General features: G+C 37.4%; 1 protein-coding gene across 6 annotated transcripts in view; it reads left to right on the top strand.

The window, feature by feature from the left end:
• FNDC3A (fibronectin type III domain containing 3A) overlaps positions 1 to 18199 on the top strand; it is a 106641-nt gene that overhangs the window by 75824 nt on the left and 12618 nt on the right. For 5 of the 6 annotated variants that reach the window (XM_065743919.1, XM_065743921.1, XM_065743922.1 and 2 more), the window contains 12 exons: positions 579 to 736; positions 1886 to 1945; positions 3308 to 3446; positions 4070 to 4123; positions 4715 to 4839; positions 8796 to 8970; positions 9643 to 9729; positions 12475 to 12613; positions 14134 to 14214; positions 15873 to 15991; positions 17477 to 17582; positions 17670 to 17845. In XM_065743919.1, the coding sequence (XP_065599991.1) occupies positions 579 to 736; positions 1886 to 1945; positions 3308 to 3446; positions 4070 to 4123; positions 4715 to 4839; positions 8796 to 8970; positions 9643 to 9729; positions 12475 to 12613; positions 14134 to 14214; positions 15873 to 15991; positions 17477 to 17582; positions 17670 to 17845 (1419 nt within the window). The remainder of the gene's footprint in view (positions 1 to 578; positions 737 to 1885; positions 1946 to 3307; positions 3447 to 4069; positions 4124 to 4714; positions 4840 to 8795; positions 8971 to 9642; positions 9730 to 12474; positions 12614 to 14133; positions 14215 to 15872; positions 15992 to 17476; positions 17583 to 17669; positions 17846 to 18199) is intronic. The other variant, XM_065743923.1, reaches the window with a different exon arrangement.

Raw genomic sequence — 18199 nt, 5'->3', positions numbered from 1 at the left:
CGCCCATTTTCTCTGTTACAGTCCTGAAGTTGACTCATTTAGATTAAGAGCACCAGTTGTGAGAACAGCATTTTGATATTTTGGTAGATTTCCAAAATCAAATACTCAAAATATATCATTTTGTGCGTGTATATATATGGCAGTGATACTGTGAAACTAGTGATATCGTATAGCGTGTTGTCCTTTCTTTTGAAATGATTGGTAATAGCAGGCAGGTGCAACATACTGTTCCTGTGCCTAACCACTGTAGCCCACTAGGTGGCATTCGTTTCTTTGCAGTCAGCCCAGTTCCCTAGGGTAACAGTTATCTTGTTTTCAGCTTGATTTTGCAGAATGGTAGAAAGGTGGAGGTTGGAAAAGACCGCTAAGATCATCTAGTCCAACCATTAGTCCATTCCCACCGTGCCCACTGACCATGTCCCTCAGTACCACAACTACATTTCATCTGTGAAACCTAGTCAGTAGCTCATACATCAGTATAAATACCGTGAGTTGCTAATTACGCATGGTTTTCTTCTCTTCTGTTTATATACAATAGCATTTAAATGGCAGAAGTCTTGAAAATTATATTCCTGCAGGTGTCAGACATTCAGGCAAGAACAGCACTGCTGATGTGGTCACCTCCATCCATTGATGTCAGAGAAGACACTGACAAGACTAACATACCAGAGGTTTATACATACGAAGTGATGATTTCAAGTACTGGGAAAGATGGAAAATACAAAACTGTATATATGTAGGTGTTCATTTTCTTTATTTTGTTGCTGCTGCATTTAATTGTGTGGCTTAAAATCTCATTAAAATCTGCTTGTTGTTTGGAGATGTAAATTATTAGGAGTTTTGTGCAAAATCTCTTTGAAAAATGGACTTTTTTCAGTTGAAATGGTTGTTTCATTTCTGAAGTCTATACCACTAATTAGAATATGAAGACTTTCAGATGTTGAACATGCTTTAATAGCACATAGCTGTATTGACATCAGCTACACTAGAAACTTTAGCTCTTCAAGTGGTTATGTATACACAAATAGCAACAGATACAAATTTTGCACGTGTTTATTTGCTTCTGTACTATTGTCTGTCCTTACAGTAAGGTTATTCCTCTCTTCTGCTTGTCAAGAGACAGTGTTACTATATGAAATAGACTCTCACAAAACACAACTCTAACAGCATCGAAACAAACTGAATTCTCTAGCTGTTCAATTCATAAAACAATGGTTTTTAGTCTTTTTTTCCCACAACTTGAAGAAATTTAACAGTAAAATTAATCATTAAATATACAGAGCTATCTAATAATTACAAATCTTAGTATTTTGTGAGCATCTATGAGTCACCTTCCATGAATTTCATAGGAGCAGTTCATTAATCACAATTTGGGTATCCCTGTCTTAGAATCTAGATGTAAAGAGCTGTTCTAACCTAGGCTGGTTCAGTAAAAGCAGAGTAATGAATGTGTCATAGCTTCCTTTTCTGCTTACTAGGCTCTTAAAAGTAGGTATACACAAGCATTTACAGTTTTAGATAATTGTGTTTGTAAGGCTGAAGAGTTACAAATATCCATGGTTTTACAGGTCCCCATTCATCGGTGCTTTTTTTCTAGTTAACATACAAAGGCGCACACTCCAACATGTCAGCTGGTATAACTGAGTAGGAACAAGGTAATTTTTATTAAAAAAAAAAAAAGGCAAAAAACCAGAAAGCAAGGGAAGCCTGTAAAATTCCAAGATAAATGCATTTTCATTTTAGCATACTTAGCAACTGAGGCAAGTATAAGAAATAACAAGTATGTTCTTTACAAGGAGTGTTCGGTGGATGGGTTAGATGTTTGCCTTTTTATAAATGCATGTGATTCTAAAATTGTCTCTAACAAAATCATACCTTTTTTCAGTGGAGAAGAAAATAAAGTTACTGTAAATGATCTCAGGCCAGCAACTGATTACCATGCAAAGTGAGTATCTTCCTTTTCTGATCACTAAATTACTGCATGTTTTAAAAGTTTCATTCAGTCTGAATATTTGATTGCAGAAACCTTCAGAAATTATCTTTATCTCCTGATACCCTCCTTTGAGTCACAGTGGTTGTTGAAATATTGCCATTTTTAAGTCAGCCTTTTTTCTTTAGTTCATCACACATTCAATTTTGGAAAATAAGAGGTTTTTGCTGCGTTGCCCAATGTCTGTGCTCTTTACTTGTCACTTCATGCCAATGCAGTGACCTTTTATTTCCTTTGAGCCAGGCACAGATGGTGCTTCCTTTATGCTGTTTCCTCACAAAGACTAGAAGATATCTTGCACAAGAATGTTCTTCCTACTGGCCACTTCATGCTGCTCTCCCCTTGTTCCAGCAGGCTAGTCTGGAAAGTCTTAAGATTTCTGTGCTTAGAAGCTGATAGGAAGGAAAGGGAGCAGAAGATGAGTCAGAAATGTCATGCCTCTTTCCATGTGCATTGGGGAGGAGCAGGGTTTATGTTATGTAGTTGTCTCGTGGTTCCCATTTGCTAAGTTCTCGGTCCTCAGTGTGCAGGACTGTACCCATGACTTGCTGTTCATGCTTCATAAGCAGGTGACACAGGTCTTAACATATTAAAGTGATCGGAGGAAGGGGTTTTTTTGTTTGTTGTTTTTTTGTTTTTGTCTTTCAAAGAAAGGAGTAAATGAGTGAATCAGAAGAGAGTAGTGTGTGGATTCACCCAAGAAAGATAGGAGACATGGCTACCCAGCTGCTAGGAAAAGGAGGAGGGTGGGAGGAGACCAGAGAATAACCTTTTGTTTCATTTTGGAGAAAAGCTGTGAGCAAAGTAAACCATCGCTCTTTGAGACAGGTGACATTCTTCTGAATTACAAGAGCTAGTGCATAGCCTTCCTGAAGGAAAGGATGGGGTGAAACGATTCAATAAGCTCTACTAAATGCAAAAGATACTCTGAAAATACATTAACAGCCTCATTGTGCCTATCTCAAGAAAGCAGTTGCTGAACAATTGTCTGTACTATCAGTTCAAACATCTACAACAGATAAGAAGCCTGCAAGATGTTACCATCATTTCCCTACTGAAGGACAGCAAGTAGTAGACATGTTTCAAATGTAATTGTGAAGATCCAAAGTAAAGGACTCTTCTTTTGCCTTCCTTTTGTTGACCAAGATGTTTACACCAGTTAAGTTATGTATATATAACAGTAATGAGATAGAAATCATATAATTCTGTTATATAATAAGATAGAAAGGCAGTAACTTAATTCTCAATACTCAATTTTCTTTGGAAATTTTATACACGGATTTTGAAGTAAAATGTTTCTGACTCTTCTACATTTAGAGTTCAAGTGGAATGCAATTGTATAAAGGGGAATCCTTCAGAAGCAGAGAGTTTTACCACAATGAGTTGTGAACCTGATGCTCCAAATCTACCCAGGATAACTAATCGGACCAAAAATTCTCTTACTTTGCAGTGGAAGGTAAGAACTACTTAAGACCTTTAAAATAGGCATTTAAAACTCGTCAACAGTTTCAGATTTGTGAATAAAATGCCAGTTTATTGAAGCACAATATTTTTTTTGCCAAATATAGTACTTTTAACCACTGCTCTGTGACTTAAGTATGTATATTGAATTAAAGGTGGACTTCATTAGAAAGAAAAAATTTCCCAGAGATGCCTGGAGCCTTTGTAATTAAAGTTAATGTGCTTGAACAAGAGACACTGGTTTGAGTTCTGGTCCCCTGCTCTACTGAAGAATCAGTTTCTCTCTGTTATTAAACATAGACTTATTTGTGCAAATCAAATGGAGTGGCTTGGAAAGATTGAGGTTTGAACAGACCTGCAGTCTGGCTGCTAGGAAAAGTTCTGTGCATTTTACACTGCTGCCAGAATACTTTTATCAAAGTCTAAATGAAAAAAAAAGAAAAACATGTTCTTCATGGAAACAGAATTAGGACTGTCTTGGCAAGGAAACAGTCGCATAAAGGAAACAATATTTGCCCCCTACTGGTCATGCCATGAACTGATCCATACATGCATCTTTCCTAAAGTGATTTTGTATCCAATTACAGCTCAAATTTCTGTTTTTTTTTCTTGTTGCAGGCATCTTGTGATAATGGTTCTAAAATCCACAGTTACCTTTTAGAATGGGATGAAGTAAGCAATTTATTCTGATTTTCTTTTTGTGGTTTTCAAAAGTAGCTGTGACTACGTGCATCAAGTTGTATCATAATTATGGCTTATGTAGGTGCATGAGAAATAATTCCTGCAGCGAGTATGAAGTCATGGTTACTGCCCAATTTTCTTCTTAGGATATATTAAACATCAAATATTTCTTAGTTACATGGATCTGACACTTTTAATGGTGGCTTTTTAGCCAATACTTCTCTCAAGACTAGATAATGGTCACTTTCCTCTAACTGCCTTTCATTTGTATAAAAGGATTAGGTCAGCTCTGTCCCCACAAATGTCTTGCAGCTCCTACCCAACAGCTGTCCCAGTGGGGAGATTGCTGAGCTGTGTTATACTGCTTTCTCCTTCCAGCCCTTTGGAGCTGGGAAATGAAACAATTTTAAAGGCATCTAATTCCATACATATGCAAAGTTTTATATAAAGCAGTCCTGTGTGAGGGGTTTTTTAGTCGTGTTACACTACAAAAAATGAGTTTACTTCACATATGTGTGTTGCTTTAATTGATGGACACATATTTAATAGGGTGAATAATGTGATTAATTTATTCCTTTTTAGGGAAAAGGAAATGGAGAGTTTTGCCAGTGTTATTATGGCCAACAGAAGCAGTATAGGATTACTAAACTATCACCAGCAATGGGTTACACCTTTAGGCTAGCAGCCAAAAATGACATGGGGATGAGGTAAATATTACTTGTTGTATACATAAATATGGAATACATTTGCATGCATATGTGTGCTTGCTTTGAAAAACAAATGATGGCATTTAAGGAAACAGGACTTCTGTCCACCTAGGATTTACACAGTTAATTTACTGTATGTGATTGGATTGTTCAGTTTGCAGATTACATGTGTACTGTGAATCACTTGACCGTGCTTGAGCAAGGGAGGTTGGACAAGATGACCTCCAGAAATCCTTTCTAACTTCAGCTATTTGGAGATTCCTGGCATCATCTGTTTTGTTCAGGCATTGTTATGGCTACGTTATTACTGCCACAACATATGCATGTACTTGGCATGTAAGTGCTACAAATCTTGGCCCCCTTTGTAAGCAGCTGTCACCTGCAGATAGTCCAGCTACTCCTGCCACTTACCCTAATTTCTCAAACTGCCTTCTATAACCTTTGTACACTACACTCCTTTGTACACAGAGTGGTAGCACAAGTGTGGCAAAGACAGCCCAGCTGCTGTCACATGGAATCAGCTCAGGCTGAGCTAGGTTTCAGTGCTTATAGACTCAAACTGACTTCCTCAAGAAGGTCACTACCTTGAACCTGCTTCTTACTGCTTGGACTTGCAGTAGAATTTTTCGCTAAGCGACACTTACACACAGGTTCAGTGAAATTGTGACTGTTGTGTCGGATAATACGCACTTCTACTGAAATATTGGTGACCATTCTAAAAGATGAGCAACCCTGCCAGAGGGCCTTAGCTCTGCAGTTCGTGCCAAAGTTGTGTGAGCATAGGGTACCTTTTACCATGCCCCCAGGTGCTCAGACCTAAGGTGTTTCTTGAAGCTGTTTGCCAGGGCTTGGTAGCCCTCATTAAACTTAGCATTGTAATAAACACAGTATAAAGAGGTCAGTAATTCTGCTGGAGCAGAAAGTAAGGCCATTGGAACCCATGCTGCATCTTGAAGGTGTATCTGTAGGATGTTGTGCTTTGTCATATCCCATTGGCTGTGTATCTCCTTTTACCTAAGTCAGTTAGTCTCATGTTACTGTGGCAAATGGTCAGAATATAACATTATCATACCACTGAATTCTTTTGATTTTCCAGAGCTTATTATAAATGCTCAGAATATGTGGTTATTATTCTTAATTTCTACTTTTCGTAAGTTATAGAGCACCAGACTTTGTTCTTAATTTGCAAAAGAATGTCATCTGACTTCAGTGCAGAGTATAAGTAAGAACTCAAAAACACACAGCAAAAATGATATGTTGTCAGGTTAGGCTTATGTTGCTGGATGCATTCACTCTTGGGAATGCTTCTTTGTCCTCTGGTGAAGTGGTAAGGCTGGCTTAATAATGTCAAGGTCCATCGTTACTTGGACCTTTAGATCCTATGTGATATAAAATCAAGGCTTCTCTAGCTGTAAGTTTTAAATTACCTTTAGTTTTGCTTTGTTTTTAAATCAGTGCTGGAAATACTTTGAGCATTGTGCTGCAGCCTGAGCAGAGTGGTGTTTTATAGTATGGACTGTGTATTGCATGTCCTTCAGATGGCACAAGGGAGTGCTGGAGAGAATGATGCCCGCTTGGACAGTGTGAAAGCATACTTTAAAAGCAGGGAGTCAGATCCAGGGTTGTAATTCATGCTGGATGGAAGAAATCTACTGCAGGCTGAATACATGAAAATTTCTGCTGCCTCAGGAGGTCTCAGACGTGTGTTGGGAGGCTTTGGAGAGTACCCAGGGAATGTGTTGCATATAGCATTTGTTCTTATGTCTTTCCTTAGGCTCCTGCTTTGGGCCACTGGTGAAGGACTCTGTGGGCTAGATTGACTTTCAGAATGCCCCAACAGAGTCTTTCTTATGTTACCACTTTCCGGAAGATGTTTCTGGAGTGTACAGTTATCTAAGTTGCTCCTGGACTTGCGTTGATGGATTTAACTGAAATTGTTCAAAAGAATAGGCAGGAGTGAGATTACAGTTAAGCAGGGTTTGGTGCTCAAGTTCTCTTCCTGTTTCCTGGTTCCTTCTGATTGTGAAGGTACCCTCTAGGAGTACCCGCACACATTAAATAAACACTACTGCGGTGTAAGCAGAAGGAGAACAGTGATCCTTCTGCGTTGGAGGACAGTGATCAGTTAAGTACCCTTTTTAAACTAATCACGACAAAGAGATTTCTCAACCTGTGTTTCATACCCTTGTAAAGATGTTCTACATTGTCTTTATGGTATTACTGAATTAAGATCTCTCTTGAAATGATGTTTACTGATGTAGAGTGCCAGTTTATTCCATATGAGTTATGTTGAAAACCATAGGTATCTGAAGACTGAATTTTGGCTAAATGAATTTGCCAACAAGAATGGATGTTCGATCTTTGAGTTCCTCTTATTTTTAAATTTAGTTCTGACCACAGGCAGACCTGGAAAAAGAAAATCTATTTAAAAGAATAGAGTATTATTGTGCTCTAAGTGAAATGTTTAAGAGCATTCCACATGTGAGAATTACTGAACTCTCAGTCAATTTCAGTGGATTTTGGAGTGCTTCAAAGATAAGGCATTTTAAGGTGGTTTGGATTTTGTCTTTCCTTGCACCTACTTTTGAAGTGCATCAATAGTTGTGAGTAGAGATAGGCTTAGTATCTGTCTAGCCTCTCTTCAATCTTTCTTAGCCCAACTATGGAATGCTGTAATTTTTTTTATCTGTAGGCAGATAGTAAGTATCACATCGTTTTCATTTCAGATTAATTCAGATTAATTGCTTGTAACTTTTTGCAAGGAAAAAACAAAGTGCTATTACTCCTGCTTTGAAGTTTTCTCTAGCTTTCCACTTTTCCATTTCCCACTTTGCAGTGTATTTCACAATCTGCATGTCCGCACAGACTCAGTATCTGCTCTGGGTGCTATCAACATCTTTGATAAGGTATTGTCCATGAGATATATTTTTAAATGACAAAAAGACTCCAGAGCAGACCAAAGTTTACAGCTTGTGTGATATTACAATGTAGTTTCAGTAAGAGAAAATGTAACATCAAGGTATCTTTGTATTTTGAATTTGTCAGATGTGGACACACAAGTTCTTCGCTGATTTCGCTATTCATGCCACACAAAGAATTCTATTTTCAGAGCTTCCTGCTGCTAGCTTCAGTGATGTGTAGCTTTTAGATTGAAGTTACATATTTGACATCACTTTCATACCATTTAAAAAAAAATTGGACAAGCTCTCGACCCTACAAATGTTTCTTCAGATGTGATGTAGAGCCATCAAGTCTCTGAATAAACTCCACCTGAAAACAGTTTATTGGTCATCTAGCTGTTTGTGTGATACACCCATGTACTGACCCGTGTGCCTCTGTTTCACACTAGCTCTCTTTCTGTAATGTTTTCTATTTTCACTTCAAGGCCTACCTAAGAATCGTCAGAAAAGGTTAAAAGTTGTGTTTGGAAACTGTCTGGTCTGCACTTACTTTCGTATTGGCAACTCTTAAAGAAACTTAACGTGGAATGACTGTGTTATTTTCTGAACCACTGTAGAGACTAGTACTTCAGAATATACTTGAAGCATGTAATAGTTCGCGTTGTTTGCTGCCTGGGAAGCAAAGAGTACTTTGGGGCCTTCCCTTATATGTTTTTATATTGTCATGTTTTTATTTTGAATGGGTTTCAGTACACTGTTTTATATAAAGCTTTACTGTTTTAGAGGAATGATGATACATAAATAAACATTTTGGTTAGCAAAACACTGTAATTATGTCATATGCAGGAATCTTTCAATTATGAATATGTTAACCTTGTTCAAATTGTTTATAACAATAGATTTCATGGACAAGTAAAGTCATCTCCATGTACCGATTTCCAGTTGTGCACATATCCAAAAACAAGTCATAGCTATGTTTAGTAAGAATGATGTTTGTCTAGATATCAGTTACTCTGTCTGGTTAGTTTTACATACTGTCTGTTTTATTGTACACAGTGGTTTTAGTGAAGAAGTCCTGTATCATACCTCAGGCACTGCCCCAACTACACCAGCAAGTCCTTTGCTGATTAATGCTGGAGTTACTTGGTTATCCCTACAGTGGACAAAACCCTCAGGAACACCGTCAGATGAAGGAATTTCGTACATACTAGAGATGGAGGATGAGAACTCAGTAAGTTTAAATACTTATTCTCAATTTAAGAAAGTGATTATAGTGTGTGTTTGACACATCGTGTATTTTAAGCAGTTATTTTTGCTAGGATATTCTACAAGGAACTGTGTTTTCTGAAACAAAATGAATGAGATGTCATTGCACTGACCACATCACTTAGCTTTCTTCTTTCTACTGCAACAGTAATTGTCACTGGTATTAAATCCAATCCTGCAGACTTCTGGACTACTTTTAACTTGGTGATTTTGCTTGCGAGAGTTAAGCTCTGTAAGAATGGGTCAGAGTACTTGCATGATGGATGAACTGCAGTCCCTTTAGATGTTATTTCAGCATAAGCACCTTTGTTTTAGCCCTGGAAAATGTTAGGTGTAATTTCTCTTGACACTCTGCACTTCTCTTTATTTTTCTTTTCTCCTCTTCAGAATTGGAGAGTGGTTAATTCATTTCCTCCTTCACCCCACCCTTATTTTTATACTTGGCTTCCATGTACAGCACATACACATGGTAGAAATAAAATATCTTGTGTTTACACAATGAAGTTACACTTAATTTCTTTGTCAGAAAAACATAAAACGATTACACTCTACACTACAGGAATTTATTTATATGAATGATGTTACAGAATCTAGTTGACAGATCTGATGTTTCAAGTAATCCCATTTGATTCTGCAGGGATATGGTTTCAAGCCAAAATATGATGGCGACGATCTTACCTACACAGTGAAGAATTTGAGGCGTAGTACAAAATACAAGTTTAGGGTAAGATTTTTCACTTACTTGGGTTTTGGGTGGCTTCCTTTGGTTGATTGGGTCTCATTTTGAACGAGGTTTGACTCATTGACTTAAGGGAAACCAAATTTGAAGCCAGTCTCTTTCCTAAAACTATCATCTCATTGCATTATTGGTCCTCTCTGTAGAAGTGTATGAACCTCTGAATGGGGCATAGCACCATTGCAGGCATCTTGAAATATGTCATTCTTGCTCATTAGTCCATCTTTGTAACAATTGTTCATTTTTTGGTTTTAGGATTCACTGTTACACAGGCAGTATTACTTAGTTCTTTGGTGGACAGTAAACATCTCAAACCCTTAGGGTAAGGAGCAACTTAGATTTAAAAAAAAAAGAGGTATATCAGTGCTGTGCAATGCTTGAACCCAAGTGAGTAAATCACTCATATTACTGTGGTGCTGAGTTCTTCTGTTTTGAAGGTCTTAACTTGCTAGCTCAGGATCAAGTCACACTTGAACAGTAGCATGAATTCTGGAGCAAAATTAATGTGTGTCCCACAGCATGAAGCAGAATCAGAATGGTCTCCAGTCTGTTAGGGGAAAAAATGTTACTTTCTTGCATACACCTCAACCACTTTTTCATGAGCAAGAAGTGGGAGCTGCTTAAGAACAGTGTCTCTTAGCAATATCAGAGGGAGCAGTTTAGCACTTGCTGTGTTTGTTTTGAGTCTAATATATTTAAGTACTCCTTTTGAAATTACAGCAAGTATTTTACAGTTCTGAATATTACCACATTTTCAGAAGCAGAAAAGGTTACAGAAGGCATTAATTTTATGGCACTTATCTGTAACTTAATGCTCATGTGGTTTAAAATGTACAGTATATTCTTAGGACTGTACCAGTGTTATGGCTATACATGTATTTAAACTGAAAAACAGCTAAGTACTTTAGAACTAGCTTTTGCAGTACTTGATTATAGTTTTCCTTTGAAAGTAACCCTGTATGTGAATCGTATATGTTATTAGTAAGTATGTAGTTAACTTCAGCATCCAAAGTTTATCATTAAAGAATCAACATTTATACTACAGCTATCATAACAAAACCATTAGCAGAAGTCTGTTCACTTTCATAGGGCATAAAGGAGAAACAAATTCAGTGCTAATCAGGTCTTTAATTTTTATTATACAGGAGAAAGACTTAATTAGTAGTAATATTCCTTAAGGCTTTTGAAAGAAACTTTGTAACCATTGGAAACCTTATTATGATACGTAAATACCAACTGCCTTTTAACTTCATTTGTATGGCAGAAAAACAGATGATTGTTAATCTTGTAAACTCTATCAGGAGAATGTCTAAGAAGCAAGTTAGCTCACATTTCCTCTCCTGTGACATCACTCCTGACATTTGGCTTCTATTCAATTCTTAAATAAATATAAAAGTAAAATATATATATATTTAGGTTGCTTAGATTTTTGCTAGGAACAAATTGGAATACATGATAAATTAACTGCACAGCTTGGAGGTAAAGAATAGCAGCAGTTTGTTTTCTTAGAATCACAGACAAGTCTGGGTTGGAACAGATCTTCAGTGATGATCTGGCAAAAAAATTGTCTAGCAAGCAGGGCTTTCAGTCAGGCATTTTAACCCTGTTCTATCCCTGTTGAGCTGAGACTTCAGTATTTTCAGCAAGGGAGATTTTTCTTCTTTGCTGGGCAGCCTGCTTTCACAGTGATAAATTTCTTCTTTTATATCCAGACAGAATTTCCCCTGACACATTTGTGCCCATGGCCTTTTGTCCTGTCATCTCATATTCTCGTAAAAAAAGTGTTTTGATATTTTCTTTAACTGCTTCTTATGTTGTGGAAGGCAGTGATTAGATCCCCCTCACTGGAACTTACGTTTACTAGGCAGAGTAAAGTCAGGTTCCTCAGCCTTTCCTCATATATTGTATCCTCCAATTCTGTGTTCATCATGCTGGCTCTATTTTGCACTCTCCAGTTTCTCAGTGTCTCTTGGAGTACCAAAACTGGGAATAGTGTTCTAGATTTGGCCTAAATTGTGCTGAACGAAGTAGCATAATCACATCCCTTCTGCTAATGAAGTCTTGATGATGGGGGCTGTGAAACAGTCTACCTTCAATTCTGCCAGGGTGCGTTGCTGGCTTGCTCTCAGTAAGATCTCATGGTCCTGCAAAACTGTAACAAAAAAAGGAATAGTTCTTCGACCTGACTGATTTCTGAGTCTCTTACTTTAAAAAAAACCACTACTTTCAAATCCTTCACTTAAATAAAGCCATTCGTGCTATATTGAGCACCTTCAGGTTCCATTAATGCCATTGAGAGCTGCATGTCCTAACTGCCTTTTACAGTCAGGCTGGTTTAGTGCCCTGAATAGAAGCCTAACTTTTTACACCAACATTTGAAATTTGGAGGATATAGAAAAGTTTATTTGATTTTTTTTGTTTGGTTGGTTGGTTGGTTTGTTTGTTGCAACTTCTCCATTACTCGTTTTGTATTTTCTTTTCTTTCTTTTTTTTTTTTTAAGAACTCTTTTTCTTACTGGCAATTCACAGGTATTTTTACTGTATGTGGTTGACTAACTGTGAGACTAATAAAAAACTGTGAAATGAAGGTACTTAATAGATTCATTCCTCCTGTTGGCATATTATATAGCTGTCTATAGATATATATATATGTTAATTTCTTCTTACCATTAACACTGAAGAACATACTGGTATATTGTTACATGGTTGTAATATTTTTCTGTACATTTACAGGTCATTGCCTATAATTCAGAAGGGAAAAGCAGTCCAAGTGAGACAGTAGACTATACTACTTGCCCAGACAAGCCTGGAGCACCTTCAAAACCGTCAGTGAAGGGAAAAATCCACGCACAGAGTTTTAAAATAATCTGGGGTAAGAATGTTGTCAAGCTGTTTATAGTTTGTCCTCTGTATTTTATGGACAACAACATGTAGAAGGTCAGATTTTACTTCTGTAACACATCTGTCAACTGTGAAGAACTTCAGTCAACTAAGAGAAAAACACAGGTAAAAAATATCCACTATGGCAGAGTAATAGTGTGATCATTGGGAAGAGTAATGCATCAGTTGTAATGGGAACTATTACTGCAGAGGAATGCAGTATTTGAAACAACAGCAGTGTTAATTGGCACACTGAGAAGTTAATGTTACTCTGGTTTAAAAAGTAGATGCTATGAAATTGTCAGTTTTTTAATCATAAAAAAAAAAGACCAAGCTTAAGCTCTCTCTTTACAATGTTTGAATTTTATTATTTCTTTTTGCATTAGGGATCATGGGAAACTTCTCCTTTCCTTAGTTTTTTCACCCTTATGTAGTGAAACAGGAGAAGGTGAAGCAACACTGTGGTATAGTACTGGAGCAGGAAACCAAACGGTTGAGGATTTTAGTTACTGTTGCAAGCAATTACATTTCTTACCATGTATAATGTGTGAAGTTATTGGAAATATCTAATTTGTAAAAAGAAAACTGTCTAAAAATATCCATATCTGTATATGTAGAGAATTTTTAATGGATCTCTAGTACTTTTTTTTTTTTAATGAATGATAATTAATACAAATGTTTCATTTTAATTTAGAGTAAAATAACTGCTCCTTCCAACCAAAAAAGTGTTATGTGCCATATAGTAAATCTTGTTTTATTTAGCAAGTGCAATGTGATATGTAACACTCACCTCAGAGCCAATATCCTTTCATCTAACATATACATTATGTGATGTTACAGCAGCAGTGCCCTTCTGTATTAAAGTATTAAGCTGCCTCTGTCAAAAATGTTGCTTTCCCTCAGTATTTTAATTCTACTGTTCCCTAAATCAGCTCTGAGAAAGAGTAGAAGGATTACACCAAAGATAATTCTGTAGTTCCCTATGTTTTCCTTGAATATTGTACTAAGGAGGATAGTGAACTTGATTTCTATTGCTGTATTACAAATTTGAGAGATTAAGTGTTCAGTACAGAACTCCAGACTTCTGTTCTCTCTCAAAATATTTGGCTTTTCTGGATGCTTTCTTTAAAACATTTTCATATATTTTACTTATAACTGTGACAGTCTTTTTCTGATCTGCAGTCCATATTACAGGGCCATTAAGCCGTAGGCAGGCAGCCTTACACAGCCTAAATGAATTTTTTGCTGTGGCATCTCCCAGGTGCCTAATTCACTTGTCACACATCATCCGTAGATGATAGTGAGGTTATGATCTGACAGCTTTGAATAGTGAAGGACTTGAATGATTTGCAGCTGTCTGAACTAGGATGCAGGATGTTGTGGCCAACTGGATAAAAATGCACTCATTTATTATTGGGTGAGAATTTTTCCGTTTTAAAATTCCCCCCCAAAAGCTGCAGAACAATTTAATTTAATCTCCTTAGTGGGAATATACATATATTTTTTCCATAGATCCACCAAAAGACAATGGAGGAGCAGCAATAAATTCATACGTTGTGGAAATCTCTGAAGGCTCCAATGGTAAGAGCTATGGTAAGAGTGCATGTTGGATTCAGCTGTGATCTTTTTTGAATGTACACCTTTAGTTGTAAATTGTGTAAAGGGTAAAATACGTAATATGATAGCAGATATTATTGCAAGAGACTGTAATTTTAAAAATGATGATGTTGATACCTACACACAGGAAGCTTTCTTTCTCTGGATTAGAAAGAAAATGCTGTAAGACTATGTCAAAAGAGCTGCTCTGTTTAACCTATCACTGAGGTGCGTTCTGTTATGGAAATCAAATGATGTATTTAAAGGGCAAGAAAGGGGTACTTAGCTTTGCTGGATGTGTGATCAATGAATGAATCACCAGTGTTCCATTTTAACTGGAAAATGTTGTTTAGAATCAGAATTGCAGAATTGTTTGAGCTTTAGGAGACCTTTAAAGGCCATCTGGACCAACTCCCCCGCAATCAACAGTGACACATACAGCTCAACCAGGAGCTCAGAGCCCTGTCCAGCCTCACCTTGGATGTCTCCAGGGACAGGGCATCCATCCACTCCCTGGGCAACCTGTGCCAGTGCTTCAATACCCTTGTTGTAATTATTTTTTTTTCATAGAATCACTAAAGGTTGGAAGACCTACGAGATCATCCAGTCCAACCATCCACCTGCCACCACCATTTCCCAGTAAACCACATCCCTCATTACAACATCTAAACACTTCTTGAGCACCTCCAGGGACAGTGATACCCCCACCTCCCAGGGCAGCCTGTTCCTGCACCTAACCACTCTTTTGGAGAAGTTTTTCTACTATTTGCTTTTATGTTCTGTCACATATATTTCTTAATTGGGCATAAAACTACTAAATTACTGGAAAATTCCTTTTAAGTAGCTTACTTGTATTCAGCAGCAGTCATACTGAAAATGAAAGTTCATACCTCTCTGTTGCTGTCAGGTTAAGACAGCACACTGTCCCCTAATTGCATGGTAATTCTGCCAAAGGTATCAGCCATGGTTCTTTCAAAACTTAAGTCTGACTCTTCCTCACTGTGTTGCATGTCTGCATTCAGTCACTTTGTGGAATAGTTTACCTGAACCTTTCATACCACTGCAGTGAGCTGTGTGTTGTGTTTCATTCGTAGCCCTCTATATTCTTTGATGAGTTGAATTCTTGACAATTTAATGTAAAGGCTCCAGGTTCCCAGATTAATGTTCAGAGAGAGCAGGAGAATGCTGAAGAGGTTCTCATTTAAGAATCTGGCTGAAGAGAAAAGAATGAAATCAAGTGTTCCAAATGGAGCTGAACCATTCAGAAACACAGAAACAAGCTTTATCAATTTCAAGCTGTAGTGCCAAGATGCAAAACAGATATATGTGATGTAATTAAAAGGGTTTTTTTTCCCATGGAAATTTTTGCTTTTCTGTCTTTCCTGTTTATTTGGTTATGATGTTTAAATGTGCTTGCTGAGCCAGTAATAATTACCTTTTTTAAAGTAAATGGTCTCTTATTTAATATAAATACCAATTAATGAAGATGCAGATCTACACAAGTTTGTATAGGAAACTAGGAAAAATTAGATCTTTTCTCCAGGATGAGCAAAAGGAGCCTTTAGTACTATGTTTTTCATAAACAAACACCAGGCCAGCACTGATTTGGTGAAATTAGACCTTGGTTCATTGCACACTTATTCTTTACCATTCAGGAAACAAGTGGGATACAATATACAGCGGAGCTGCGAGGGAACATTTGTGTGATCGACTGAATCCTGGTTGTTCCTATCGCTTACGTGTATATTGCACTGGGGAAGGAGGACAGAGCACGGTAATACTAGCTAATTATTTTTTAATACAAATCTTTGAAAAAATGTGATCCAGCAGTTAATAAGCATTGTCAGAGGAATAATTGTACAGAAGTGCCTAACAAAATCACCATCAAAACCTCAAAGAAATCCCAATATTGGTGCAGTGTTTCGAGTTTCTGTCTGCTTCTTTAAGAAATAAATACAAATATTCTCTTCTGATGGTATATTTTGCTGTAAGTGATTTTTCCTATTTACGGAAAAAAAGTATTTTTTTCCCTGTGCAACATATTAGTAAAGTGAAAAGGACTTTTCCTAAGTCTTAACCCAAGACACTGGTGTAAATTTAATGCTTTCCGTGTGATCAGAGTAGTACTCTAAGCAGCTGAGTTAGGCTATAGGAAATTCATCCGTATAGAAGTCTCCTGCAAAGGCAGTCCTGCCCACAGATAGTTTGTATTAAGAGCAGATGATTGAGATTCCTTCATTGCTGGTTCAGCAGTGATGCTTTTGCTCTTGCCATAGCCCAGCATGCTTTTTGTACAGGGGAAGGAGGCAGGCAGTGTATTTGCCAGTCACCCACCCACAAATCCATTGAGATTTTCAACCTGCCAACTTCCTTCCTTACTTAGTTTTAGAATACCCAAGAACCCAGACAGAGCTAACTTTCAGAAAGTGGCTTGTTATGGCTGTATGTTTCCTGAGAAACATTCTACTTTTTATCTAGCATCTGTTGCTCAGTAAAATAATACATCTCAAAGAAACTGAAAAACGGCAGAAGTTTCTAATATACTCTTAGTGGAACATATGTAAAGAGCAGCTGTGAAATAAGGCTGTAAGATGCATCTCTCTTCTAAACTAAAAGGTTTATCAACTTCAGTTCAGAAACAGCCATATTTGTTCTGTATCACACTGTAGCTAATAACCCCTCACCACAGCTGACTCATGCCTTTCTGTGTCCAGAATAGACAATGCCATCTGTTGCACGTTGCTATGTACTTTTTGGCACACTCCAAATACTTACACATTAACTATGACTAAGTAAGGAAAAAGTTGAAATCTCAATTTCTTAATCACTTCTGTTTGATATCTCTGCCCACTTAGCTTTCTAAGAGATTCTTGCACGGAAAGAAGAGTACAGCTCTAGGAGTGAGGTTTTAGAAACTGTTAAACTGCAGTTTAATGGAGAAGGACCTAGCATACAATTTACAGTTCAGACTTCTATACCAGCTATGTAATGATTCTTTTTCATTATTATTGTTTTAACCCTTTGTATAACAATAACTCAAAGGCAAAAGTTAATTTTGCATATGTGTAATCCCTGTAGCATGTTTCATATAAGTATTGCAGTAAGTCTATACTAGGTCACTTCAGCATCTTCACGTATTTGAGGATATGATTCAAGAAATGGAAGAACCTATTTCTGATTCCAGTATATGCTTTTATTGGTAAGATAATTGATAGTGCTCATTTTGGCACACGTCTTCATTAATCTCTCTCCTCTATAGGCATCTGATTCGTTACTGGTGCAGACACCAGCAGTGGTTCCTGGTCCATGCCAACCTCCACGGCTACAGGGTAGACCAAGAGCAAGAGAAATTCAGCTGCGCTGGGGTAATTCTATTACAACTGTTACTGAGGGGAAGGGATCAAAATATGTTGTGTGTTAAAATTAAATGAGCTTTGCTTTCTTATTTTCAGGACCCCCTCAGGTAGATGGCGGCTCACCCATTACCTATTATGGCCTGGAAATGTTTCAGGCAGAAACTGATGAACACAGAGAGGTTTACCAAGGCTGTGACGTTGAATGCACAGTGGGCAGCCTTCTTCCAGGGAGGATGTACAGCTTCAGACTGCGAGCAGCTAACAAGGCCGGGGTAAGGAGGCAAACTGAAATGAAATTCACTGAGGAGAGGAAGATTGCTATTATGCATCTTCTCTTTTGTAGGAAGCATTTTTGAAGTGACATCAAAATGAGGATTTCCTAGTGTAGATTCATTCGATTCACAGAGCTTATTGTTGTGTAGGAACAGTTAAATATCAGTTTGGAACCAAGGGATTTTTAAAGGAAAGGAAGAGAAAAAAGCTATATTATGTCTTACACCTGAATTGTGAAAAGGTTAGGAAATGTTAACAGTGCCTTGTTGCAACTTGAAAATTGTTCTGTGAAGCAAAGTAGTAAGCTGTTTTCTGTATACAGCTCTGCAAGTTGATTGTCCTTTACTACTCTA

This window comes from Cyrtonyx montezumae, unplaced genomic scaffold, assembly GCF_038088225.1.
Source record: "Cyrtonyx montezumae isolate F1298 unplaced genomic scaffold, pur_monq_1.0 scaffold_3, whole genome shotgun sequence".
Taxonomy (NCBI): Eukaryota; Metazoa; Chordata; class Aves; order Galliformes; family Odontophoridae; genus Cyrtonyx; species Cyrtonyx montezumae.
Note: the sequence above shows the minus strand (reverse complement) of the source record. Positions and strands in the feature narration are given on the sequence as shown.